The 24267-nt window shown below is 41.1% G+C and overlaps 1 protein-coding gene across 4 annotated transcripts; it reads right to left on the bottom strand.

The window, feature by feature from the left end:
* Nucleotides 1-1534: 1534 nt before the first annotated feature.
* LOC132975614 (WAS/WASL-interacting protein family member 1-like) lies at nucleotides 1535-24267 on the bottom strand. Of its 4 annotated transcripts, none has more exons than XM_061040293.1 (10): nucleotides 24112-24267; nucleotides 16976-17085; nucleotides 7961-8063; nucleotides 7631-7760; nucleotides 7057-7221; nucleotides 5651-6377; nucleotides 4873-4973; nucleotides 4425-4652; nucleotides 3366-3479; nucleotides 1535-3065 (listed from the first exon to the last, which is right to left on the bottom strand). In XM_061040293.1, exons 3-10 carry the CDS (start codon nucleotides 8018-8020, stop codon nucleotides 3013-3015), a joined length of 1578 nt encoding a protein of 525 aa, XP_060896276.1. In that variant the 5' UTR covers nucleotides 8021-8063; nucleotides 16976-17085; nucleotides 24112-24267; the 3' UTR covers nucleotides 1535-3012. The 4 variants fall into 4 exon arrangements, with proteins under 4 accessions (XP_060896276.1, XP_060896278.1, XP_060896277.1 ...); XM_061040295.1 differs by lacking the exon at nucleotides 24112-24267 and adding an exon at nucleotides 23845-23869; XM_061040294.1 differs by lacking the exon at nucleotides 24112-24267 and adding an exon at nucleotides 17199-17217.

Below are 24267 nucleotides of genomic sequence, written 5' to 3'. Positions count from 1 at the left end.
GGTGACGCCCTGGAAAAAAATGGCTGACAGGTGACTCAACCAATCACAGCCGAGGTACGCTTTACACCCCTGCTCTGATTGGATATAGCGCGCTGCGTGACGCTGCATCCTATGCGCTGCATTCATGTGATAAGCGGAATGATAATATCTGTGGACCTCTCTGAACTCTATGCTCATGTGTTTTGTAGTGGAAACGCGACTGCAGCGGTAATGTAATGTGACATAAAAGGAATTCCAAGGATAGTAATAATGAAACCTGACGAATTTGTAATTTGTATTTTATACTCGTCGAGTTGAGAAGCAGGGTCGATTATATAAGCCAATAGTTAGTGAGAATTAGAAGAAGCCTCTCCCACTAATGCATCATGTTTTATGGAATATACGGTATAACCCAGAGCAGGGATGGGCAACTTTGGTCACAGCAAGGGCCACATTCATTTAATTCTCACTGCCAGAGGGCCAAATTGTAGGATACAAAAACGATTAGTCAATTTTCTTCTCCAATTTAACTCAACATATACCAGTGATCAAATATTAATATGGACGTACTTCTGGTTTTCATGATTTCATGGCATATTTAGACATGTTTTCTTCATGCTCCCAATTAATTGATATGTAAAAATTGACCTGAGGGCCACGTTGAGGGTTGATGGGGGCCGCATGTGGAACCCGGGCCGCCAGTTGCCCACCCCTGACCTAGAGCCATCTGTGATACAGTGCGGGGTGTAAGTCAGATGCACTAGCCAATTATTTCTGTCAGTGTTTTTAATTATATCAATCAAAACTGAAGCTTACCGCTGTGAGCAGGATTTTTATAGTGGAAACCCCATTGGATTCGAACCCAATGCCTCCACTCCGCCATCACAGAACCAAGCAGCAACATGTCATTGTCCTTTCTGACCTTAAAAACCTTTGAGACATTGCTCCTTTCCAAAAGCTTTCAGTAAACACTTGAATCATATAAAGAAATTATTTTTAATTTATTGTGATAGTGTTTTCATATCCAAATATGTTTTCCACATGCTTGTGTACATATCAGTTGTCAATTCTTCTCTGATATTTCTTCAGCTTCGTTCTTGTTATTACTATTTATGTAATAGTACGTAGGGAGCAGTGACAAGGGTCGAATTTATCACATGTCCACACCATAGGCAAAGACTATATATGTATTATTATTTACAGTCTATGGTTCACACATATTCAGTAAAAAACAAACAGAAAAATCCTATTTCATTCATTTGAAACAAACTGTAGCTAGCTGGCTCCACTATCCTCAAATTCTCAAGTACGAGGCAGCTTAATAATGTGTGAACACTAAGATGTTGAACAGTCAGTCAATAACCTTTGCATATTTCCAAAAGAGGTATTACTTTACCATCACTTTTGTATGTTAGAACTGAGAATAATGATGATAATAACTGATTGTACAGCTGCACAATGGTGAGAAAATCAAGACAATCCTGAAACATTATTGACTAGTGTAACATTTTACCTCTGGAGAATTCTGATATAAAAAGAAAGCTAGCAAAGCCAGTCTTTTATAATATGACACACTGTTCTATCAATGTATTGTCCAGCTTTATTGCACAAACATGTTAACAATGCATATCTCTTATCTGATAATGTAAAAAATGGATAATGCAAAATAAATCACTACCTTTGGATACTCACATTACAATTCAACATGTTTGTCTGTAGTCAAAGTGAAGGTCTTTATACAAGAATATCAAAGCTCTTTAAAAAGTCAAATACAAGCAGATTTAAAGCAAATACCTTCAAGCATTTATTCATCCATGTTAACTTCCCTATGATTGTCTTTAAGATGACGTTTCTCTGACCAGCACATGATAATAAATCTCAAGCCAAAGACTATTCAGAGTGGCGCTGGGGAAAGCATAATACTGGACATTACAGAAACATAACTTAAAACAATACAGCCCTTCAGTATCACTTGTTTCCTTCACCAATTACAGACACTGGTCCTTCATAATCCTTAACAGCAAAATCTGAATACTGTCATAACACCATACGATGTCCTTTAAAACATCTCAATCAGGAACAATAAATGCACATTTTACAACCAAATAAAAAGTACCATTCAGTGGTTGCAATATAAATGCAAAGGCGTTAATATCCATAATGTGAAGGCACGTGTGGCTTCTGCAAATTCAACACCTGCACTGAAGCCGATAAAGAAGCGGAGGCACGGCAGGAGGTTTAGGCCATTTTTAGTTTGCTTGAACGATGCTGGCATTGAGACTCTACATTTACTTCAGCAGAGGTGATCCAACCTGACCATCGAAAAAAAAAATACCAAAAATAATTTAAGGCACTTTAGGATAATTCCCATTACTCTTTTGAGCAGCCTGGAAATACCGTCCTGAACAGACAAAGGCACAAGGAAAGCACTGTGTACCGAAAGAGAGAAAAGGCCTATCAGCACACCTTTGGAAGCCCTGCACTGATATCCTGCGACTATGTTGATCAAGCTTTACATAACTCTGAACTTTGTAAACAGGCTGCAAAATACTAGTTGTTTTTTTTTTGTTTAACTAAAAGTGCAGCTGGGTTGGTAAGATATAACATCTAGCAAGAAAAATATGAAATCCAACAAGCAGGAAGCACTGAAGCATTGAAGTATGTCAAAGTAGTTTGAGGAGTAAATATTGATAAATGTTCTTACAAAATACTGTTTGTTAATGATCAGTGTCACATGGACAGCATGGATGTAACCTGAAAAGAACACATTATATTTGCACCTAGAGAAGTACATTTTTCCTTTTTTTATCCGGACATACCACAGAAGAAAAAATAAAACGGCTTTGGTCAGGTCATTGAATGCTGCTTCAGAGGTGTTGTGTAAGTTTGTCCTTTTTCTTTGTCAACCGACTTTCAGATCCATTCTATACACTGCAGTCCGGAGATGAACCACATGCCGCAGATTCAAGCACAACGAGCGCAACAGATGGAAGAGGGAAACAGAGAGGGGTTGTGCTTATCGATAACTTTTCTTCACCTCGGCATTGGAGGAAGCGGAGGAGCTCCTCTCTCCTTTTTACCAGAACCTGAAAAGAGACAAAAATAAAGAAAGGCTTGCAGTTTACTTCGCTGTCCAAAGGAGATTCCCACCACCAGGTGGCACTGTGTCATAGTACAGCTGAACTTTAAGCTGAATTCAGATAATGTTTTACACAACTATCTGACAAAACATCTCAAAAAACGAAGTGGTCTATGTAATAAGGTTCATTATAGAAAAAAAACATTTGAAGTAGTGAGTTACATCTACTTAAATAAAGTGCATTTAATGAATGACTTAACATCAATTTGTTTTGATCAGTAAACTTGTCTAATAGTGTCTGACTGACCTCTGCCGTCACTTTTGCCGATCTTGCTGGGGTAGGTTTTCTGGAAGTGCACGTAGGGCTCAGGCGGAGGAAGATCAGACACAGGATGGAAATTGAATCGACTCTCCCACTCATCTGTTCAACGAGACAAACTGAGGTCAGTGTGGTTCCCATTCAGAATGACATTAACAACTTTTCTATATTTATTCAGGGAGAAGGGGTTAATGCATTAAGAAAATATTGTGTAATTAACTTTTAAGGATCAACATGTAAGATATCTACTGAATCAAATCACAACATGACCTTCCTGTATGATCAGACATTAAGGAAACATGCCATGTTTAAGTGCTGGCTTCTCTGTCAACAACGCAGCAGCCAGTATGTCCTCCTTCTAAGTTTCAATTCTGCTTCATCATGGTTTGTTTTTGTTTTGATCAGAGAAGGTAGGCAGTTTTAAGACATGGCAACCCTCGTGAGCATCGACTCTAGGGAGGAGGAGCGAGGGGGACGGCTCTCTCCAATGTTTTGAATTTGGAGTATCGACAGTACAGTACCGATTTTAAACGCTACGGGTCAGAGTTACATATTGTTCCTTTAAACTTTTATCATTACCTGATGTACTGATTGTCAAACAGAGTGTCACCAGTTTTTAGAAGCATTCCATATTCACAAATTATTGGATGGATGAATTTAACAATGTCAGACATTTAGGATCTCTTTTCACTTCTTGTTCACATTGCTCTCCAAATCATTCTTTGGTTCAGTGAGAAAACTAAACAAAACAGAAGGGAGGTCAGCGGGTTTCTCTGCAAAGCTGAACACATTGAAATCTCCGGTGGTTAAAACAACACTGAGGGCCACAGAATAATCTGCCATCAGAGTGACTACTGGCATACATGAATTCATATATCAGACAGCCATTATGCTGAATAACAGGGTTATTTTGTACTTCAATATACTGCTTGTACATTGGATCCAGTCTATAATCATGGTCCAGCTGATTTCACTGTTCTCTATTTCCTGACAAATTAAACTATCAATACTTATAAATAAAGTGTATACCTTATCTGATTTACTCACCCTGTATCTGGTTGTGGTGAGAGTTTTGGAACCCGTTACCCATAGGTGGTGGTGGAGGAGGAGGGGCCCCCCCAATCCCCGGCCTGTCCGGAGGGAGGGGAGGTCTACCGCCAGGTCCACCACGAGGGGGCTCCGGGCCTGGCCTACCAATAGGTGAAGGAGCTGGTGATGAGTTCACACTGCCCCCACCTATGCTACGGCCTGAGGGAGGAGGCGGAGGAAGAGGCCCTTTGGAGGAAGAAAAAACATTTTTAATGGCAGTTGAGGAAGAGAAAAGTGATTGTTTGTACGATACAGATACATATTTCAAGTGCAATATTTACAGCTTCCAACAACAATTTATTTGCACAAAGGAGGCAAACACTGTCAACTTTTCTGATCATGTATATATATATGGTCTGTAGGCAGTAATAATTGAATGTTAAATGTATCTCTCAAGGCTGCCCACCTGTGCGTGTTGAGGATTGGTTCCTTCCTAGAGATGGCGGCCTCTCGTTCGGTGGAGGAGGGAGAGGTCCTGCCCGACTATGTGGTGGAGCTGGAGCATGGCTGTCAAGCAGAACCTGAATTTTAATCTACAGTATGTGTCCACTATATGTCTCACTATATGAAGATCAAGTGACAATCGCTGTACAATCCAACTTTATTAATAAATGTCACAACATTTTTTTAAGACTTTGAAACTCAAGGTCAATTCTATGTATGTTAATATTAAGCCAGATGGAGCTAGAAAACTAAAGTTAATTTTACTTGTCTCCTAACAAAACTAACTACAAGCTAAGCTAAGAGCAGTGTTTCCTCTACCATTATATTAGGGGGGCGGCCCGCCCCCCCTGAAGGTCAAATAAGTTTGTTTTTTTTAAGTTTGATTTTTGGGCTTTTTGTGCCTTTATTGTAGGGATAGGATAGTGGATAGAGTCGGAAATCAGGGAAAGAAGTCATTTAAGGATACCTTTCCGATAGAAAAGGACAGCTGTCATTAAAAGTCGGCTTGTCCCCACCCGCCCAACGCTGTAAACCTAGGGGAAACACTGAAGAGACTATGCGTGCAAGAGGGAAGTTCCATAGAGAAGTTTGCATGTTGCGTGAACTGCAGCAACACAGAACAACTGGATCTGAATCTATGCAAATTCTCTCGGCCACCGAACTAGACTCAGAAATCAAGAACATCCATCAGTGTCTGACGCCTGATAGAAAATGCTTTGAAGAGGCAGATTCAACTTTACCTATTGAGTGATATGTTTCTTTGTGGCAGACGAGGGGTGCTGTGGTCCTCTCCTACAGCAGGGGAGGGTGGAATGGGGGGAGGGCCCGGTCGACCAGGTGGGAGAGGGGGCGCACCTCCACCAGTTGTAGGGCGAGAGGCAGAGGAAGGAGAGACAGAGGAAGAAGGTTTGGAGTTGACAGATGGAGGAGGTGGGGGAAAGTCTCGGGGCATAGATGGTCGACGACCTCCCACAGGGGCAGGTGGAGGTGGCGGTCGGTCGTCGGGAAGTGGAGGCCTTCCCCCAGGAGCAGGTGGAAAAGAGGGTCGGCTGCTGTTAGGGGGAGGGGGAGGAGTTGCAGAGAATCCTAGTTTTGGTCCAGCTGAGGAGCCTCCTGTTGGATGTGGTAGAAGTCCATGCCTCCCAGTTGGAAGGCTAGGAGGGGGAGGTCCGGAAGCCGGGCTAGGCCTCGGCCCTCCAGGGAGTGACGGTGGAGGTGGGCCACCACGAGACTGGAAGCTCTGGTTTGGTCTGGGTGTGTTGGGTACAGGAGGAGGGGGTCCTCCAGGAGTGTCCTGTCTGGATAAAAAACTTGGTCGGCCCTTAGGAAGATCAGGTGCATTACTACGGACACCAGCAGGGGCTCCTGGGAGTTTAGGCGGGCCTCCACCACCACCACCACCAAAGGGACTTGGCCCACAAGAGCGACCTCCTGGGGGGAGCATGGGTCCGCGGCTGGGTGCCGAGTCTGGAGGAGAGAAACAGCGACAGTGAAATTAAGCATGCTAACTTTGTTTCAATATCATTATTATCCTTCCAGTAGTCCCTACACTTAAATAACACATAGGCAGGCCGTCCAGGTAAACTTACAGCCATCAGGTCTATTTGATGGCCATTTTTGTATTTTTTATTATTAAAATCTATATTCATATAAAAACAGAATATATACCACAAGAGATAGAGAGAGATAAAGAGAGAGAGAGAGACAGAGCAGAGGGACGTCAGATGTCCCTCCCATTAATGAAACATTTGAGGTGTGATGTTCGATGTTAAAATTGAAGCTTCTCTTTACGTTTAAGACATTCACTAAAATAAGTGAGAGAATAAAGCATACTTAATATACAAACCTAATATCAACATATAACCTAACCTAATAAAGAACAGGTTACAACCCCCCCCCCCCCCACCACCACGTGCCTCCTCCATTGCTCAGGTTCAGCATCAATCTGTAGGAAATATTGCCATCTATTCATTATCTAAACCTGCCCGTTCTTAAAGGGGGCAGGGGGGTTGGAGGCGATCCTATATGACTGTAGACCTCTCTGCACATGTTGTCCGTCTCTGACATGGCTGACACACAATGACACACAGCACTTCAACCCTCACACTTCAGAGCAATTTCAGAGTCATTTTTTATGTTGAATTACCAGTGGACTCTCTGTTTGCTGAAGACCTCAGTTTTGGCATTCCTCCTGCAAACAGGCCTCCTAAACCAGCAGGAGACCCACCACCAAAACCACCTCCTCCTCCTCCTCCTCCTCCTCCTCCTCCTCCACCTCCACCTCCTCCACCTCCACCTCCTCCTTTGGGTTCTGAAAGAAGGAAAAAAAACAAACAGAAAAAGTTGATTGACATTCAGGGTGCGGCTGTGGCTCAGTTGGTAGAGCTCCTGCAGCTACATGTCCGATGTGTCCTTGAACAAGACACCGCCACCGAATTGCCTGCTGCTTCGTCGGTGGCGTATGAATACATGTGAATGTGATTAGTTACTTCTGATGGTCTCACTACATAGCAACCACTGCCATCAGTGTGAGAATGGGTGTGAATTGGTAGGTGTGACATGCGGTGTAAAAGCGCTGAGTAGTCGGTAGACTAGAAAAGCGTTATATAAACTTAAGTACATTTACCATATATTTTGTACTTGTAATACGCTGTATTACATACGTTGCAGTAAGGATACAGTAAAGATAATGAACATCATGAATCATGGTCTTGACTTACTGTCCAGTGTTGGTCCACTCCGGTCATTGGTAACGGTTTTCTTTAATCTGGCTCCTTTACAAATGTCACCCAACAGAGCGTTCCTTCCCTGCTGCTCTGAGCGTTTTAGATTGGGCTTGTCTGTGTTGGCCTGTAACACAAACACAGATACAGAAACACTTCACTTTGTTTGGTAAATCAATGGAAACCATGTCAGGAGATGAGAGTGTGTCGGTAAAACAGTGTGTTTGGAGAAAACTCAGGATTGAACTTGACATGATGTTTCTGCTGAGCAGCATATTGTACCGGGTAGAAAAACACAAAGATGGACAGAGAGATAGAATGACTTACAAGAGCAAAGGTGGGAGGAGGGGGAGGCCCTGGGGGTGGTGGGGGAGGCGGGACTGGCATCTTCCTCTCTCCAGTTTACTCTATCTGCACGGGGCGCCGCACCCTGGAGGACAGATAACGCCGCATTTAAGTCATGTGGACATCAGTGGAAAAAACACAGACACAATACACTGCAAAATATAATAGCAGAATAAGGCAGAAGCAGAGCAAGGTATTTAAGACAATTTTAGAGTTTCCATAAAAATTAATTTCATATCAGCATTACTCAAGTCACATGACAAGTGAATCTTTTACCATTTTATTTCATTCAAATAGAAAAACAACAAGCTCTCACTGTGAGATTCTGCAATAAAAAAAGAACGAGTGTCCTGCAGTGGTTCTCAAACTATCTTGTGAAAAACAGGGCAGATACGATACCATTGTTTAAAATTATAATTGAGCCAGTTGCTGATTGGGATAGCAATGTTTTTACATGACGAGTTCTTAATTCTTCATGTACCTTGAAATGTCACTTACACGCGTTTCACAAACGACATGTCACTGATCTTTCTCAGAGACGGTGTAAGACGAATATTATAATATAGTCATAAGTATAATATAACATCAATCAAATATTTTACATTTCATATTATTGTTGATTTTGTTTTGATTATGTTTCTTTAGCACAATGGTTGTAACTGTTCATGGCAATAAAGCTTCTTGAATTTGAAATTGAATCCCACACTGACAGCTTTTCCTGTCACGTTTGACCATGACACAAGTTTATCAAACAGGTGACGTCTGGCAAATATTATTCTCTTCCCTTAATCAGCATAGAGCCTGCTTGCATTAACTTAACATTAACTTTGTACAACACAGCAGAAGCAATTTCGCTACTGACATTAGTGCATGTCACATTATTAGCCAAAGGGCAGATTTTAGTCAACAGGGCAAGTTTTGGCAAATTCTGATTTTTAACTGATGCATCAGTGCATCCCTGGAGGACGTGTCACACATATGTCGATATTGGAACCAGATATGAGTGCTACTAAGTGTTTTAACTGAAAGGAAACAACCACAGGTGAACATTTATCCCCACGTTAAAGTGCTTAACACTGCTGTAATTGTGTTGAAATGAGCAGGAAAAAAAAAAACAGAACTTTTAATCAGGAGCATTATAGAATTACATGAAGGTTTTAGTTTTTTTTGTTTGTTTTAATGTCAAGGATGTTGACCTATAACATATATCAGTGGACGTTGTCTCCTGCTCCAATCACTAAATTGTGACATGCTAGCTCCTGTTACAGGCAAGATGGTGGCAAGTGCCTCGCACAACTTTTTGTTTAAATCTTCCCTTCAGAAAACCTGCAGGGGAACGTCAGCCTAAAATCTAAAAAGTCTAAAAATAATGAATTCATTATCTTAAAATATGTCGGAACAACATGCAATAGCTCCGCTGATCTGCTGATCGTGAGTGTATAGGAAATGAAAGACCTGAGATAAATATGTCATAAAGAGGAAGTTGAGTGTTAAGTTCCCTAAAACACGACTTCATAACATGCTGCTTACTCTCTTCTCTGTGTTAAAGCCACTGGGGAGAGATAGTCCTGTAATATTAGTCAAAGCCGCGCTGTCCCCTTCCATATGCATTCGTTGGCATGATAATCTGAATCAATTTTAGGTGCTGAAGCTGGAAACTCAATTCAAAACTGAGTGACGACGTAACAGCATGTTGGATCAACCCACTGTATCAAACCAGGAAGAGCACAATTCAGGCAGGCTCAAATGCTACTTGAAGAAGATGAAAGCAGCTGCAGACACTCCATCAAGGGAAATCAAGAACTCCAACATGCATGAAAACTTTAACATTGCAAAACAAAGAAAGGAGTTTTCAACGCCTCTACTGCAGAGAGAAAACACAACTTTAACTCTCTGCATAGAAAAACACAGATGATAAAACACATCCTGCAAAAAACATGACAAAAACAACCTGACAGGTGAAGCAGCCTTTGACAGGACATAAGTCAGATACACTTCCCCTTCTTAACTTTATGGTCCGATACACACATACAGTAAATTCACAAGAAATCCCAGTAGATGTTTTCACTTCTCCATCGCCAATATTATACTGCAGTTCAGATCGCAGGCTATAAAAGCATCAAAGACACACAGAAATAGTAGCTGAGATGTGCGGACTGTAACTGGTAAAGATTCAAAATATCCACAATGTAATTGTATTTTATCTAGATTGCAGTAAGAATACAGAAGTAAGCTCAGATCAAATAACATGAAACAGATATCTAGTTGCAAAAGTTTTACATGAGGTGCATCTTGCACAGTACCAGTCCTACACAAACACATTTGAATTGACACTGAAATAGATGACTCTCCCTTTACAAACATACTCACAGAGCTTGGCCTCTTTTTAAGTCATTTTAAGTCACACACAGTCAGACCATCCTCTAAAAGCATCACACTTCCTGTATGCTGCTGACAAACAGGAAGTCACCATGCAGCTCCGGCACCGCAGCCATCCGGTTGCCAGGATGATGATACTTCTTCATCTCAGCTACGCTTCATTTTGATATTCTCCCTCAAACTGAGCATCACTCTCACACTGTTCATTCTTACACCCCCCCCCCCCCCCCCCCCCACACCCCCCACCCACCCCCACCCCTCCATCACCCTTTTTCATTCTCAGCTTCTTGCAAATGTCATTGCATTGTTTGTCAACCCCAGAGTTCACACGCATGACACCTCATGTTAGAGGCTCGAACCACAACTCTAAACAGTTCGTTAGAGTTTTGTGGTTTTGAAGCAGAGCTAAATCCGGAATATATTTCTGAACTTCTGTCCCCTTACCAGCCAGTGCGCAGCCTGAGATCCTCAACAACAACGCAGCACTCGTTCACACCACCAAAAACTAAGGAGATAGAGCTTTTGTAGCTCGGGCTCCTCGGCTGTGGAACGACCTGCCTGAGGAACTCAGACTAGTTACATCAGTATCTTCTTTTAAAAACATATTTTTATCGAAAGGCCTTCTTATAATCCTTGTTTCATCCATGATGTTTTATTTATTTCATTTGTGTTACTGTTAACTTTAGTCAAGTTGCTTCTATTTCAGTCTCTGCTCATTGGGTGATTGCTGCGTTGTTGTTTTATTTTCATGCATTAAATAGGATTTTGTTGTTGTGTGTTTTACTGTTGGGATTTTATTCTGAAGAGCACTTTGTCACATTGGTTTTGATAAGTGCTTTATTACTAGACTTAATTATTATTATTATTATTATTATTATTATTATTATTATTATTATAAGTGGTGACTAAACAGACTTACATTTAATTATTTTAAGTCTAATACTCCCAACAAAGAAATGCATCAAAGTCTAGAAAGCCTTATCAATGGGAACAAGCAAAATATAGTTTGATAAATATATCTTAAAGTGACGGTACAAGCAGTAAATGTACACGCTAAATTCCTGAAGTGAGCATGGTACACATTAAATCTGCCTTGCATCAACATGTTAGCATTATTACCGCCAACATGTTGTCGTGCTAGCAATAACAGTTAGGCTAAAGCATGGCTGTGACTGTGCAGTGCCTGAAGGACTTCACGTGCAATGCTGCCTCTTTGTTTTCAAGAGGCTTCGAAATACACAGGACAGATTTCACAATACATTTACTAAACTGTCTCTAGAACGCTGTTTAGTTGAAGAACCATACTTCCACAGCAGTGGCCTACATTGACTAATATGTAGTATTTATAAAAAATATCAATACACCACATGCTTATTTTCCAACCTGATCATTACTGGGCCTGTTAAGGTCTTAAGATATTAAGATGTTTCCATTCACCTGTATATGACGGCCCCGTACTTCCAAACCTAGAACATGATGGAAATTGAACAAAATAAACCTAAACACTGACTGAGAGCCCAACATGAAAAGGTAAAGGTTACCTTTTCATGGAAAAGGTTAACAGTTTAGTAGAAATACCTCCGTTTTAAGAGCTTAATGCCATGGTGCCTTTCATGCAGATTGTGAATGTGTATGTTGTGTGCATGTGACAACACTTAGAAAGAGTAAATACTGTAAGAGGCTGGAATAATGTGAAGAAAATGCTGGAGATCATGGATATTTAGTCTGAGATTCAGGTTGGACATTAACTGCAGTGTCATGTTTCAGGTTTTATATACGTAGGATTGAAACTATAACAGCAGAGTCTGAGGTTGAAGAGTGAAGTCAGGCATCAGTGTGACTTTGGGAACATCTTGAGGTTTAATGTTTTACATCAAAAGCATTGGCACTCTGACTCACAAACCTGAGAGTCTACACTTGATATTGCATGTGCATTTGTTTTCATAAATGCACTGTAATGATGTTGAGTTGATATAAAGTTCAAGCTACATCGTACGGAGAAGACCTCTCGTTAAAACATTCAAACTCATCTCTTAAACGTCTTATAATTTGTGTCACACCTTGTAGTTCACCTATTAAACCCCAGCATGTCTTAACAGTGATAACAAATTCAATGGAGAGTCGACGGCTTAAGTGTTCCAAAGTTTCAGGGTGCAATTCTTACTTGCAACAACTTGAAGAAAGACAGAGATCCAATCTTGTCCGGCAAATTGTTGGGTCACTCTGTCTCTCTCTCTCTCTTTTCTTTGATCTCAAAGTCCTCTCTGGTGTCATCAACACCAGGGGCTTTCTGTCAGAAAGTATGATCAACATTTGTGTCCGCACATCCAACTATCTCATGAAGCAGGTTCGTAGGACGACACACTATCACTTAAAAAGAAAAAATCAAAAAATCAGTATCACCAACTTATTAGAAAAAAAAAAAAGTGTTATCACAAATCCTGCTGTTCTGTTCCGTCAAGATAGAACTCTCTCTCAAGCACAGGGATATGGTGCAATAGCAGGCGCTTAGGTCAAATAGAGGTTATAAATGAGACCTCACTCTTCCTTCAATAATTAAAACTGTTAATTCATTATCATTTTGGGGCTTTTACTGTATGGTACAGAAGTTGCATGACGTTGCTTACTTAGACACCAGTAACCGACAACCATCTTTGATCTGAAATGAAAATATGTTCAGGGTTTGGTTTTTGCAAAGTAAGACAAACTTTAGCTGAACAGGAAAACGTCACTCACACACAAGCAAACTTGTCTCGTCAGGCTGTTCAAGCTGCACAGACAGATTACAAAGTTTAAAGCAAAGTGCACATGTGCATGTTTTCAACAGCTACAGATGTTTCTATTGGGCCTGCGAGACATCTGAACTCTCTGTGACAGTTCAAGTTAAAGTGTCCTGTTTAAATCCTTAAAAAATGCTGATGATATAGAAGCCGACCGCTGAAATTAAAGAACATGCCGGTTGTCGTTAGGAGATGGCTAAGAGTTAACAAGGTAAGATATTACTTTAGGTTGTGGTGATTTGTTCAAATATGACCTGGTCTTATTTCACAGTTTGGATCAGGGTATAGAGGCTAACAATTTGACTCATTTCCTGTAGCAGTGATGAAATGACACTGAGAACTGCAGACGTAAGACAGGCAGATAAAATCAGGCAGGAAGACGAGAGTCAATGAGTGAATGCCTTTGGTGCTGCAGGGGAGAGGGGGCCGTTATGGAAAACCCCTTGTTTTAGCACGGTTGGCATTTATCACTTAAGCAACAGTCACTCTCGTAAACACAATTTGTTCAAAACATCTAAAAATACACTCAAATGTACGGGCTGAAACCGAGCACACTGAGGGTAAACTATGAGCTGACTGTCGGCTGGTGCAACATTTGCTGATGATACTTAAGCAGCTCTGAGTGAAGGCAGAAAGAAATCAACTTTCCTGTCCCGGAAACAGGCCTGTGTGTTGAAACTTAAAATGCATGACACAATTTCCCCACCGACTCACACACACACACACACACACACACACACACACACACACAGACTAATATTAGCAAAGCATTTACAATGGCTCCTTTGACCGACAGAGAGAGAGTAGAGATGGAGGGAAACAGAAGAAGATACGAGGTTCAGGGTGCAGATTCTTTGAAGAGAGACACACACACACACACACAAGGAATAAGGCTCACATGTGTTTCAGTTTACAAACGGCCATAAAAAGGCTTCTTCATCCTGCCACTGAACTTCCTGCGCTGCTCGACTTCATTAGAGTCACATTAGCACATACATACAAATCCATGCACAGAAGACCACATCTCAACACAGATCAAGTGTTAAATTCTAAATGGACTCGTGCTGGTATATCATAGCGCTTTAACGCCGCAGGTCACACCTTCCAATTCACACCCATTCTCACACTGATGGCAGAGGTTTCTATTTGAAGTGTCCATCAGAAGTAACTAATCACATTCACACGCATTCATACACCGCTGACGAAGCAGCGGGAGCAACTTCGTCAGCGGGGTTAAGTGTCTTGCACATCGGACATGTTGCTGCAGGAGCTGGGGATCGAACCCCCCAACTTTCCGATTAGGAGACGACCGACTCCATTTGAGCCACAGCCGCCCCACGTGTATTGAACTCTAGCTTGATAAACCTGTTCTTTTCCTAAACATCACACATTGACAGATTAATCTGTATTCAAATACCTGCCGACGTATCTCACATTGAATTTGAATGTCAAAGTTTCAGTAAAAATCATTTTGGTGGTGGCTTTCATACTAATGTTAACACTGTTCAAGTCATCGTTGGCTTCCTGGAGGAGGACTCTGTAAGACTGCTTGGACTTAAACCATATGTGACACTGGCTTAAACTGCTGCAGGGGGCAAAAACTGGTGAGCAAAAAAAGAAAAGAGAAATTTGGAGCCTTTTTTAACTCCAAACACCACCCCTGCAAAAAAAAGCTAAAGAACAGCTAGTTTCACATCAATGTGCAATTTAGAGTAAAGAGATATACAATTTAAAAGGCAACGGTATAACCACGATATAAAATACGACAAGTCAGATCAAAAACAGAAGCTGTAGGTCACTCTTTAAATATCTAAAGAGACTTGAGATGCTTTCTCTCAAAGTGATAAAGAATAACTTGAAAAAGAAGTGGTGTGGCTGTCACAGAGGGGATGATGGGTGGGAGTGGATATATCATTAAATGGAAACCTCCAATCACTTTGACTCAACTCCACCCAACTTCTCACACAGCTAAGTAACGTGTGTTAAGGCTGGAGAAACAAGGAGACAATCAAACAGGCTCTGTGTAACTGGATGATTAAACAAACGCATATTCACAGGGCTCTCTTCACTAGATCATCAAGAAAACCTATTGGTTATTTATTAAAAAACAAAAACCAGAGTCCATTCTGAACATGAACTATAGGTGGGAAGAGGGGGGGGGGATTCTGAATGCAGACCATCATTAGTCATAAATGTGTTAGCTGTGCAGGAACAGTGCTGCTGAGTGGCTAAGCTAACATCCTGTGGTGTGTTCACAGGCACTTGCTCTCACACACACACACACACACACACACACACACACACACACACACACACACACACACACACACACACACACACACACACACACACACACACACACACACACACACACACACACACACACACACACACACACACACACACACACACACACACACACACACACACACACACACACACACACACACACACACACACACACACACACACACACACACACACACACACACACACACACACACACACACACACACACACACACACACACACACACACACACACACACACACTTAAACACAGCAGCTGTATCTGGAAACAGATGTGGTTCTATTGCTGCTGTTTTAGGCCTCAACTCAGCAGTCATTTTTTCTCTCTTCGACATTCTTTATATAAAGAAATGAACGCTGAACACGTTGTGGTACAGAAATGTTCACAGAAGAGCGTTCTCTGTGTATTTGTTCTATAAACTAATGGATCTCTTTAGCAAGGACTATGTGTGTGTGAATATGTGTGTGTGTGTGAATATGTGTGTGTGTGTGTGTGTGTGTGTGTGTGTGTGTGTGTGTGTGTTTCCTCTCTTCATACGTGTGCTGTTTAACCAGATGGAACTCAAATATATTTATAGAAGGATTCTGAAAATGTTTTTAGCAGACTAGAAGAGATTTCTGCAAACATTCATAAAACGTACGGTTCTAAAAGTCATCAATCCTCTAACTCTGGCAGATCAAATCACTGTGCATCATGTGATCCATTTCAATGACCACTTTCAAAGTTTGTGTCTGCCTTTCATTAATGGCATTAAAGTCTATGAAGTTTCCTTTACTTTGTGTCGGCCTGCAGAAGTCAGTATTTCCTGGTTATAAGGTTTGAAAGATTTCATTTTCACTTTTAGTGTTGAATGGAGTTTTATCGTTTAGCATTTACTAATTAATACCAACGTTACAACATATACACATTTTTTGTTCTTAACAAAAGAGGTCTACAGCTACAGCTAGTAGTGAATGCATACCTGTGTAAAGACAGTAGCAAAGATGAATGATTTAATATTCCTCTGAACTTGAATCCTTGCAGGTCACATTTTGCTGATTGCTAACATGTGGAGAGATGTCAGAGTGGGGCTGCTACGCAGGGAGTGCACCAGAGCGGTTGGGGGTGTCTTGCTAAAGGGCATCTCGACAGTACTCAGGAAGTGCTCTGGCACCTCTCCAGCTACCAGACCAATATTATGGTCCACATCAGGATTTGAACCGGTGACCCTCCAGTTCCCAACCCAAGTCCCTACAGACTGAGCCCATTATTCACCTAACGCAGTGAACAACAGGTTATATGTTTTCTGATCTGAGTTAATGTGAGTCTCCCAATCAATACTGACATCCAACTTTTGCCAAGAGGTTTTAGTGTCCTTTACAAAAAACTCAAACAGGACAAATCAACATACATTTGACCAGATAGCTATTTTCATAACATGCAAAAATGATTGCAAACCGTTGCTAAATAAGAGAGAGGCTTCAGGCAGCATATCTCCAAATTCAGTTGAAAATCGTTGAGTCAAAGACAAATTAAAAGGTCGACTTACTCAGTCTGTGTCCATAGAAGAATCAGCAGTATGTTCAGAGAGCAGTAGAAGAAGCACCTCGCAGTTCTTTCCTTGTAAAAAGGCTAAATGAGAACAGCAGCCACATACAGCTGAAAACAGAAAAAAAGGGGAAGATTAGCAACATCTAAAAAATCCTTACAAAAAAAACAAAACACACTCTGCACCAAGTAGGACTTCTTGATTCTTCTTCCTCTAAACTCACATCTGACGTTCAGAGAAGTCTCACTTTAACACACACACACACACGAGTCACATACGGTACACACCACTTCCTCTTTTTCGGTTCCTCACCAGGAGGAGGAGGAGGAGGAGGAGGAGGCTGGTTGGGGTTCCCACTGGGGCTGAGATTAAAATAGAGTGTGCAACAAGGTTCCACTACAAATCAGATAACTGTGGAGGAGATCCTTCGGTCATTCAGGAAATGTCCCAAGTCCCAGTGGTCAGAGATTGTGTGACAGCATCAAAGCTGCAAATTCCTCTGAACCACACCTGTGAACACGTCTTTTATATTATTGTTCCTGTTTAGATACTGCTGATATGATCTTTTATATTCAGAGCCAAATGAAGAACACAAGAAAAAACACTGTTGTTGAACTGAAGTTCAGTTGAGGAGAAAACTGCAATCCTAATGCATAAGATGTACAATGAAATAATTTAATGTTATGAATGCTATTTCACCAGAAGGTGCACATACATCCACTTGACAAGAAAAACATCAAGATCCAGTATCATTTTCTTTATAACTGAATTTTAGTTTAACAAAAAAAACGAGATGTTATGTAAGTAGTTGGAAATGTGGTTTAAAGCCGGACATCTTTGGCGGAGATATTTGTTTATCACAAATATAACAGCATCTGGGGCGCCAGTGGCCTAGCGGTTGGTGTGTGTGTCATATATGGACGCTATAGTCCTCCAGGCGGGTGGCCCGGGTTCGAATCTGACCTGTGGCTTCCTTCCTGCATGTCTTTCCTCATTCTCTCTCTCTCTCTCCCGGATTTCCAACTCTATCCACAGTCCTGTCTCTCTAATAAAAAGGCACAAAAAGCCCCAAAACAAGATTTTACAGAATCTAGATTTGTTGCAGATTACAAATTGTGTCATCATGAAGTTATCCAGGTGAACTTCCTCCAACTCCACCGTTTGCAAAACTCGCTGTGTCTGCACTGGAAATAGCTGCAATGTCTATGAAGTGAAATATTTTCTGATAAAAGGAACTGTTTCAGGAGGAAGCCTTCTGTAGACTTTTGCAGCTTTATGGATGCTAGTCTACATTACAATACCATGTCTGGTAAAACGGGGTATTTCTTGTATCAGATGAAATACAAATGATCCACAACATTCATCATGCAGTCCACTAAAACACCAGTGATGTGTGATGATGAGTCATACACGCTGTACTTCCTCTGTTTATCAAAACTTAGTGATAGACAGGAGGAGAGACAGTGAAGTCTAATGGATGAGACATAAGAGCAGAGGAGTTTCTGTCCTCTCATTTGTCTCACATGGCATGAGACACAGTGACAAGTTTGGAAGAAGAAGTAGCTACACTTTTCTGTCTTTAGTTGCTGTATGTTGGATTATGCATATCTTCTCTTTAACTCCTCAACAAAAAGAAGTAGATTTTCTCCTGACACGGTTCTGAAATATTCAAACTATAAGAGAGAACCTTGAAGAAAAAACCTGAAGTTTAAAAGAAAAAAAAAAAAGGAATGCCATCCAAGTGTTTATTGTTGGAAAAAAATCTGCTTTCATTTAACTGAAAGGGATTTGATCCCAGCCCTTTGAAACGGCTGTACGAAAAAAAGGGCTAGCATAGCTCCGCACACAGCAGCCACTTCCTGTGCTCTCAGTGTCACACTTCCTGCCTCGCAGCACACTTAGCGGCGGGCTGCCAACACACCATCGGCTGCACTTCACCGCTCTCCCTCTTTCCAGCAACTACAACACCAGAGCTGCGTCTCTGAGAGGAGCACCTCGGCTGTCTCCCCTGAGCTCAGCTGGTTTTCTCTACTCCCGTCTCAAATGAAAGGGAAAACATGTCTGAGCTGCTTCTTCCACTCACAATAAAAAAGCCCAACACAGGGCTGTTCACTCGGCTAATGCATCAGGAAAAATATGGACAAACTATTTGATTAATACCTTGCATGCATATTGAACAAATGTGCGACAGGAAGTCAATGTGACTGCACATGGGAAGCAACGAGAGCCTTTCATGCGGGAACTAAAAATGGTCAGATGAGAGTGAAAAATCCCCCCAAAAAAAAAAATCACACTCCTCAACATCCTCTTAACCAACTAAAAAATGTTTTGTTCCTCAGAAATCTAGATTGTTACTGCATAAACGACGTCATTTTCTGTCTAAAGAAAAACCCAAATATCAAAATCTATGAATGTAATTCAAGCCTGTTTGAACATTTCAACACAATGCCACGTAACTGTTAGCAAGGAAGTGAAATGCTGAAAATACTGTCAGACGTAATGATGTGAGGCTGTTTTCCTGGCAAAGTGCTGTCCTTCTTATATTGTTTCTGCTTTTGCTGAAATGCAGGTCTTTATTTGGAAAGTGACATAATGCTGTCTGAGGTCCATTTATCACATAACACCATGATGCAGTGCTTTCTGACTGCTGAATCAGGTATCCAGGCTGCATCTGTACAGTCAATCAATCCGTCCATTCACTCTCTGAAGGGGACACTTGAGAGTCATTTCAGCTGAATAACAATGAATAACACCGCTCTGAAGAATAAGTAGGACATGTTTATGGAGATTGAAAACACTGCCAAATCTCCCAGTAAAGCCGAAAAATATTGTTGTCCCCCTTTTTGTGGAATGAAAAAAAAAGAAAACAAGGATGACATAACAGTGACCTTAAGAGGTACTCAGAGGCTGATTTTAAAGGCAGTAGAGGTTTCCAGAGCTTGTGCAAAGTGCAGCTGACTGGCAGCTTCAAATTGAAGAAAATATAGGATGTGAAAAAGACGATGTGAAATTTGTTCTCCAGAATAGTTATGTAAGTAAATAAGTAAACTAGTAGAGGCCACAAGGGGACTGCTGGAAATGCTGGTGCACATCTGCACTGAATCACTAACTAATGGGGCATATGATAAATAGTAGGGCTGGGAATCTTTAGGTGTCTCACGATTCGATCCGATTTCGATTCTTGGGGTCACGATTGGATTGAGAATCTAATTTCTATTCAAAATCATTCTGGATTCATGATTCAAAGCCTATTTATGAATGAGTACATACTTCAGGATCTACTCCAGCCATCAGTGAGACTGGCTGGATTTCTTGTTGCTCTATTTGGCATTCTACTGAGTGAAGGAGCTAGCATTAGCACTTAGCAGGGAGTGACTGATAAGCCAAAAAAAAAAAAAAAAAGATTTTTGGAAGTTATGAATCAATTTAAAATCTTTGAAGATAACAATCTCAATTTTTACATAAATCGATTTTTTTTTGTCCCACCCCTAATAAATACAGCTCTGCAATTTCAAGAAAATATAGCTTTACCCAACTGATGTTTCAGATGAATTCAGGTGAGTTTGTTATCAAAAGGCAAGGCAAGTTTATTCATATAGCACATTTCAACAACAAGGCAATTCAAAGTGTTGCACACAAGACAAAAGCATCATGACAAAGAAAAGAAACATTAAAATGGAACATTTAAAAATCACTGAAATTATTAAATCTGAAAATATGTTCAAATAAAAATAATTCAAATGAAATGAATTGAAATAAATAAAGTAAAAATATAAAAAGAGTTCAAATTTAAAATCTTATTAAAATTGTTTAATGAAAGGCAGCTGTGAACAGGTGTGTCTTCAACCTGGATTTAAAAGAGCTGAGAGTTTCAGCAGACCTGCAGTTTTCTGGGAGTTTGTTCCAGATATAAGGAGCATAGAAACTGAACGCTGCTTCTCCGTGTTTGGTTCTGACTCTGGGGACAGAGAGCAGACCTGTCTCAGACGACCTGAGCGGTCTGGATGGTTCACTAATGTATTTTGGCCCTAAACCTTTAAGCGCTTTATAAACCAGCAGCAGGACTTTAAAATCTATTCTCTGACAGACTGCATGGGAGCCAGTGTACAGACCTCAGAACTGGACTGATGTGATCCATTTTCTTGGTTTTGGTGAGGACTCTAGCAGCAGCGTTCTGGATCAGCTGCAGTTGTCTGACTGATGTTTTAGGCAGACCTGTAAAAGACACTGTTACAGTAATCAAGACGACTGAAGACAAAAGCACGGACACGTTTTTCCAGGTCCTGCTGGGACAAAACACAGCACCTGTAAATTCTTCAGAACACGTCTATCTGTTCCTCTCAGGTCTGATCATTATTCTGCTGTTGTAGTCTTATTTAAACTACAGACTGCTTTGGCAACAGCAGCCATGTTGTCTCTGATTATTGAAATATTTCCTCTTGCCTCTCAACAAAAGCTGCAGCTCTTCTCAGAAAACTGTCAACAGGTTCGAGTTGTTTTCTTGATGTGTTCTTGTCCCACCACAGAGCCTGGGATTTAATAATCCAAACCATTATCGCAGATCTAAAGGGCAAAACAGTCACGAGTTTAATTAGCCTGTTATCTAATAAAGACTGAATATATAAGAAAAGGGCACTGACATGACCCGTGTTCTGTTTGTCACAGTCACATGGACATTAGTGCAGCTTGCCTGAGGGTTTGTCAGTCACTTCTTTAGTGGTCACACTTGACTGAACCACTGCTGGCCAAGCAAAGGAAGAAAATGGAAAAGAAAATGTCATTCAGAGGCTTTAACTGTCCAAAAAAAAAAAAACTGATGATATAATACTCCTTCTACATGCATGAGGTTAAAACCCAACAATGAGGTGTTTTAAATTAAATAAAAAAGGGGGGGGGGGGGGTGGTACAGAAGCATGGCCTGTCCCCTCAACTCTGCTTTTACTTTTAGAGTTTATGAATATATATTTAACAACTCTGTGATATGGCCATGTGTAAATCGTCCCTGATGACTCTGTCCTGTTGCATTCAGAAAGCATGAGGCACATAAGTCATGTGTCTCTGTCAGATGGACTGAGATATGCCAGGATCACATGATTAACACAGGAAACTGAGCGCAAAGCACAAAGACAGAGCACAACAGTGTTGCGCTATGTTTCTGCTGCGACCCACGCACGCTAAACAAACGCACACGCTCTCTCCTCTGACCATCGCAACACACGCTCAACAGGGTCTCCATTCTTTTCAAGCGTGAAAAGGAAATGATGAGCCGCTCTTTAAAACATTTCAAAAGGAGGACTCACAAGAAGTTTGAATAAATAGACTAGCGGGGGATACACTCTACCTTCTTACTCTGAGGTATGCCAAGAACTCAAGAGCTGCACTGACTTCAAACTAGTTCTGTGACAAAGCACATAAACGAGAACACAACCAGAGGCAACGTGAGCACGTCAAAAAAAAAGGCTCCTCTCTGGTGTGTAATGACTAAAACCTCAAGACATTTCTATATAACCCCAACATAAACTGATGAGATCAAGGAATGACTGAAGAGCCAGATGAAGAAACGGATAGGGAGACCATGAGTTCTGTTCCTAAAAATTGCTTCTAACAAACCATAGAAGATGATGTCAGAAATATACATGTCTTTAATTTATGGCCAAAGAGACCCTCAAAACCAACACATGTCCATCATCAGCTCTAAGATCACCTGCTCATACGTTTTAAATTCACAACTAATTCCTGCATTAAATTAACTAACACAACTTGATATTTCTACATTCCTTTGAAAAACAAACGTGACGATATGTGAATAATTGTCTGGGTGGCAGTATCTCCAACTTCCTCCTGTCTGCAGGTAAAGATTACCTTGAGCATGACACAGAATCCTCAAACTGTGGTAACGATTTTCAAAACTTTTAAGACTTAGGAGACAGAGGGGGGATCCAGAGGGCGGCTAGGGGCACCACTGACATCTGATTTGACACCCCAGTGGCCACTCCAAAATCCTGAAGTATGACTGGCTATTTGCCTTTATCAGAGGCGAGACTTCTTTTAAAATCAACTATTTGGGATGTGTTGTAAAAATCTGCTCAAGATTTATTTGCATTTCAATTTGGTACAATTGTCATATTTTAGCATGTTTTAGTTGCTTTAAAGTTAGTATGAAGCAGATATGATTAGTGAAGATGGTAGAGAGAATAATGTGTGAGTGTGCACTCAAACTTCATGTCACCCCTGCACAAGACAGTTCCCCAGCTGGGATGCCCCGTTCAAAAAAGACTGGATCTGCCCTTTTTAAGTCAAATCATACTACGGAAGGAAAGCCGTTTCATTCTTCTGCTGTCCATCAGGCTGGTGTCATAAAGGCCTGAATCAATTCCTCCAACCAAAGTCATCAGTTCTCTCTAAACTAAATGTTTACAGAAGTAAACATTTAGTTTAGAGAAGCTTAGCCTTGGAGTAGGGCTGTGTGTGTGTGTGTGTGTGTGTCTGTGAAAGAGTAGTGAGTGTGGCTGCCAAATGGCATTCTGTCAAACAGGTTACACACACACACACACACACACACACACACACACACACACACACACACACACACACACACACACACACACACACACACACTGTACAAACAAATTCCTTTCCCTTAGCTTTCTGACAGTTAAATGATGTGGATGATAAGTCCAGTTTAAGGCAGCTACACTCTGTGTGCTCTTTCATAAAAATCAAGATTTGTGAAAACACAACGCCCCCCCCTCCCCCGAAAAAAAAATGTCTTAGGTTTAGTAACAAGCTACATCTTCACAGCAGACCAATAAATCAGTCTCTCCACGACTTCTACTGACCATCATTTGTTAGTGGAAGAAAGAGCAAACCTTGGCTTGTCGTCAAATTATCTGCCAATGCCATACATGTTCCCCTTTTCAAGACGTTTGTTTAGACGCTGCAGTAAACAGTTTGTCTGAATTAATTCCCCCTCACTGCTGGACTCAGTCCCTTCTGCTTTCTGGAAGATGAAAACTTATTTTAGCTTGTTAATCGAACTCGGGTCTCACTAGTTTCCGCTCCGCTGAAGCTATTTTTTCACACGCAAACAATCACTAAAGTTAGACAAAACTTCCGATAAAGTTGGCTTAACATACCTCAAATGCTGTGCACGGCTAATAATCTTCCATCGACTATAAGTATGCTGCGGTTGGTGTTGAGGACGTCTGTGCAGCCAATCCTGAATCTGCAGAGCACTGGCAGTGTAGCAGGCCAGCTACGCTGGCCCCATCTAGAGCCGTATGTAGAGTGGG

Source organism: Labrus mixtus, chromosome 6, assembly GCF_963584025.1.
Source record: "Labrus mixtus chromosome 6, fLabMix1.1, whole genome shotgun sequence".
NCBI lineage: Eukaryota > Metazoa > Chordata > Actinopteri > Labriformes > Labridae > Labrus > Labrus mixtus.
This window is presented reverse-complemented; position numbering and strand designations above follow the sequence as displayed.

Coding starts and splice junctions, on each gene's coding strand:
- LOC132975614 (XM_061040293.1), bottom strand. CDS start 8,020: ATGCCAGTCCCGCCTCCCCCACCACCCCCAGGGCCTCCCCCTCCTCCC. Junction 7,222..7,630: donor GAGTGGACCAACACTGGACA/GTAAGTCAAGAC, acceptor TCCTTCTTTCAG/AACCCAAAGGAGGAGGTGGA. Junction 4,653..4,872: donor CCAATCCTCAACACGCACAG/GTGGGCAGCCTT, acceptor CTTCCTCCAAAG/GGCCTCTTCCTCCGCCTCCT.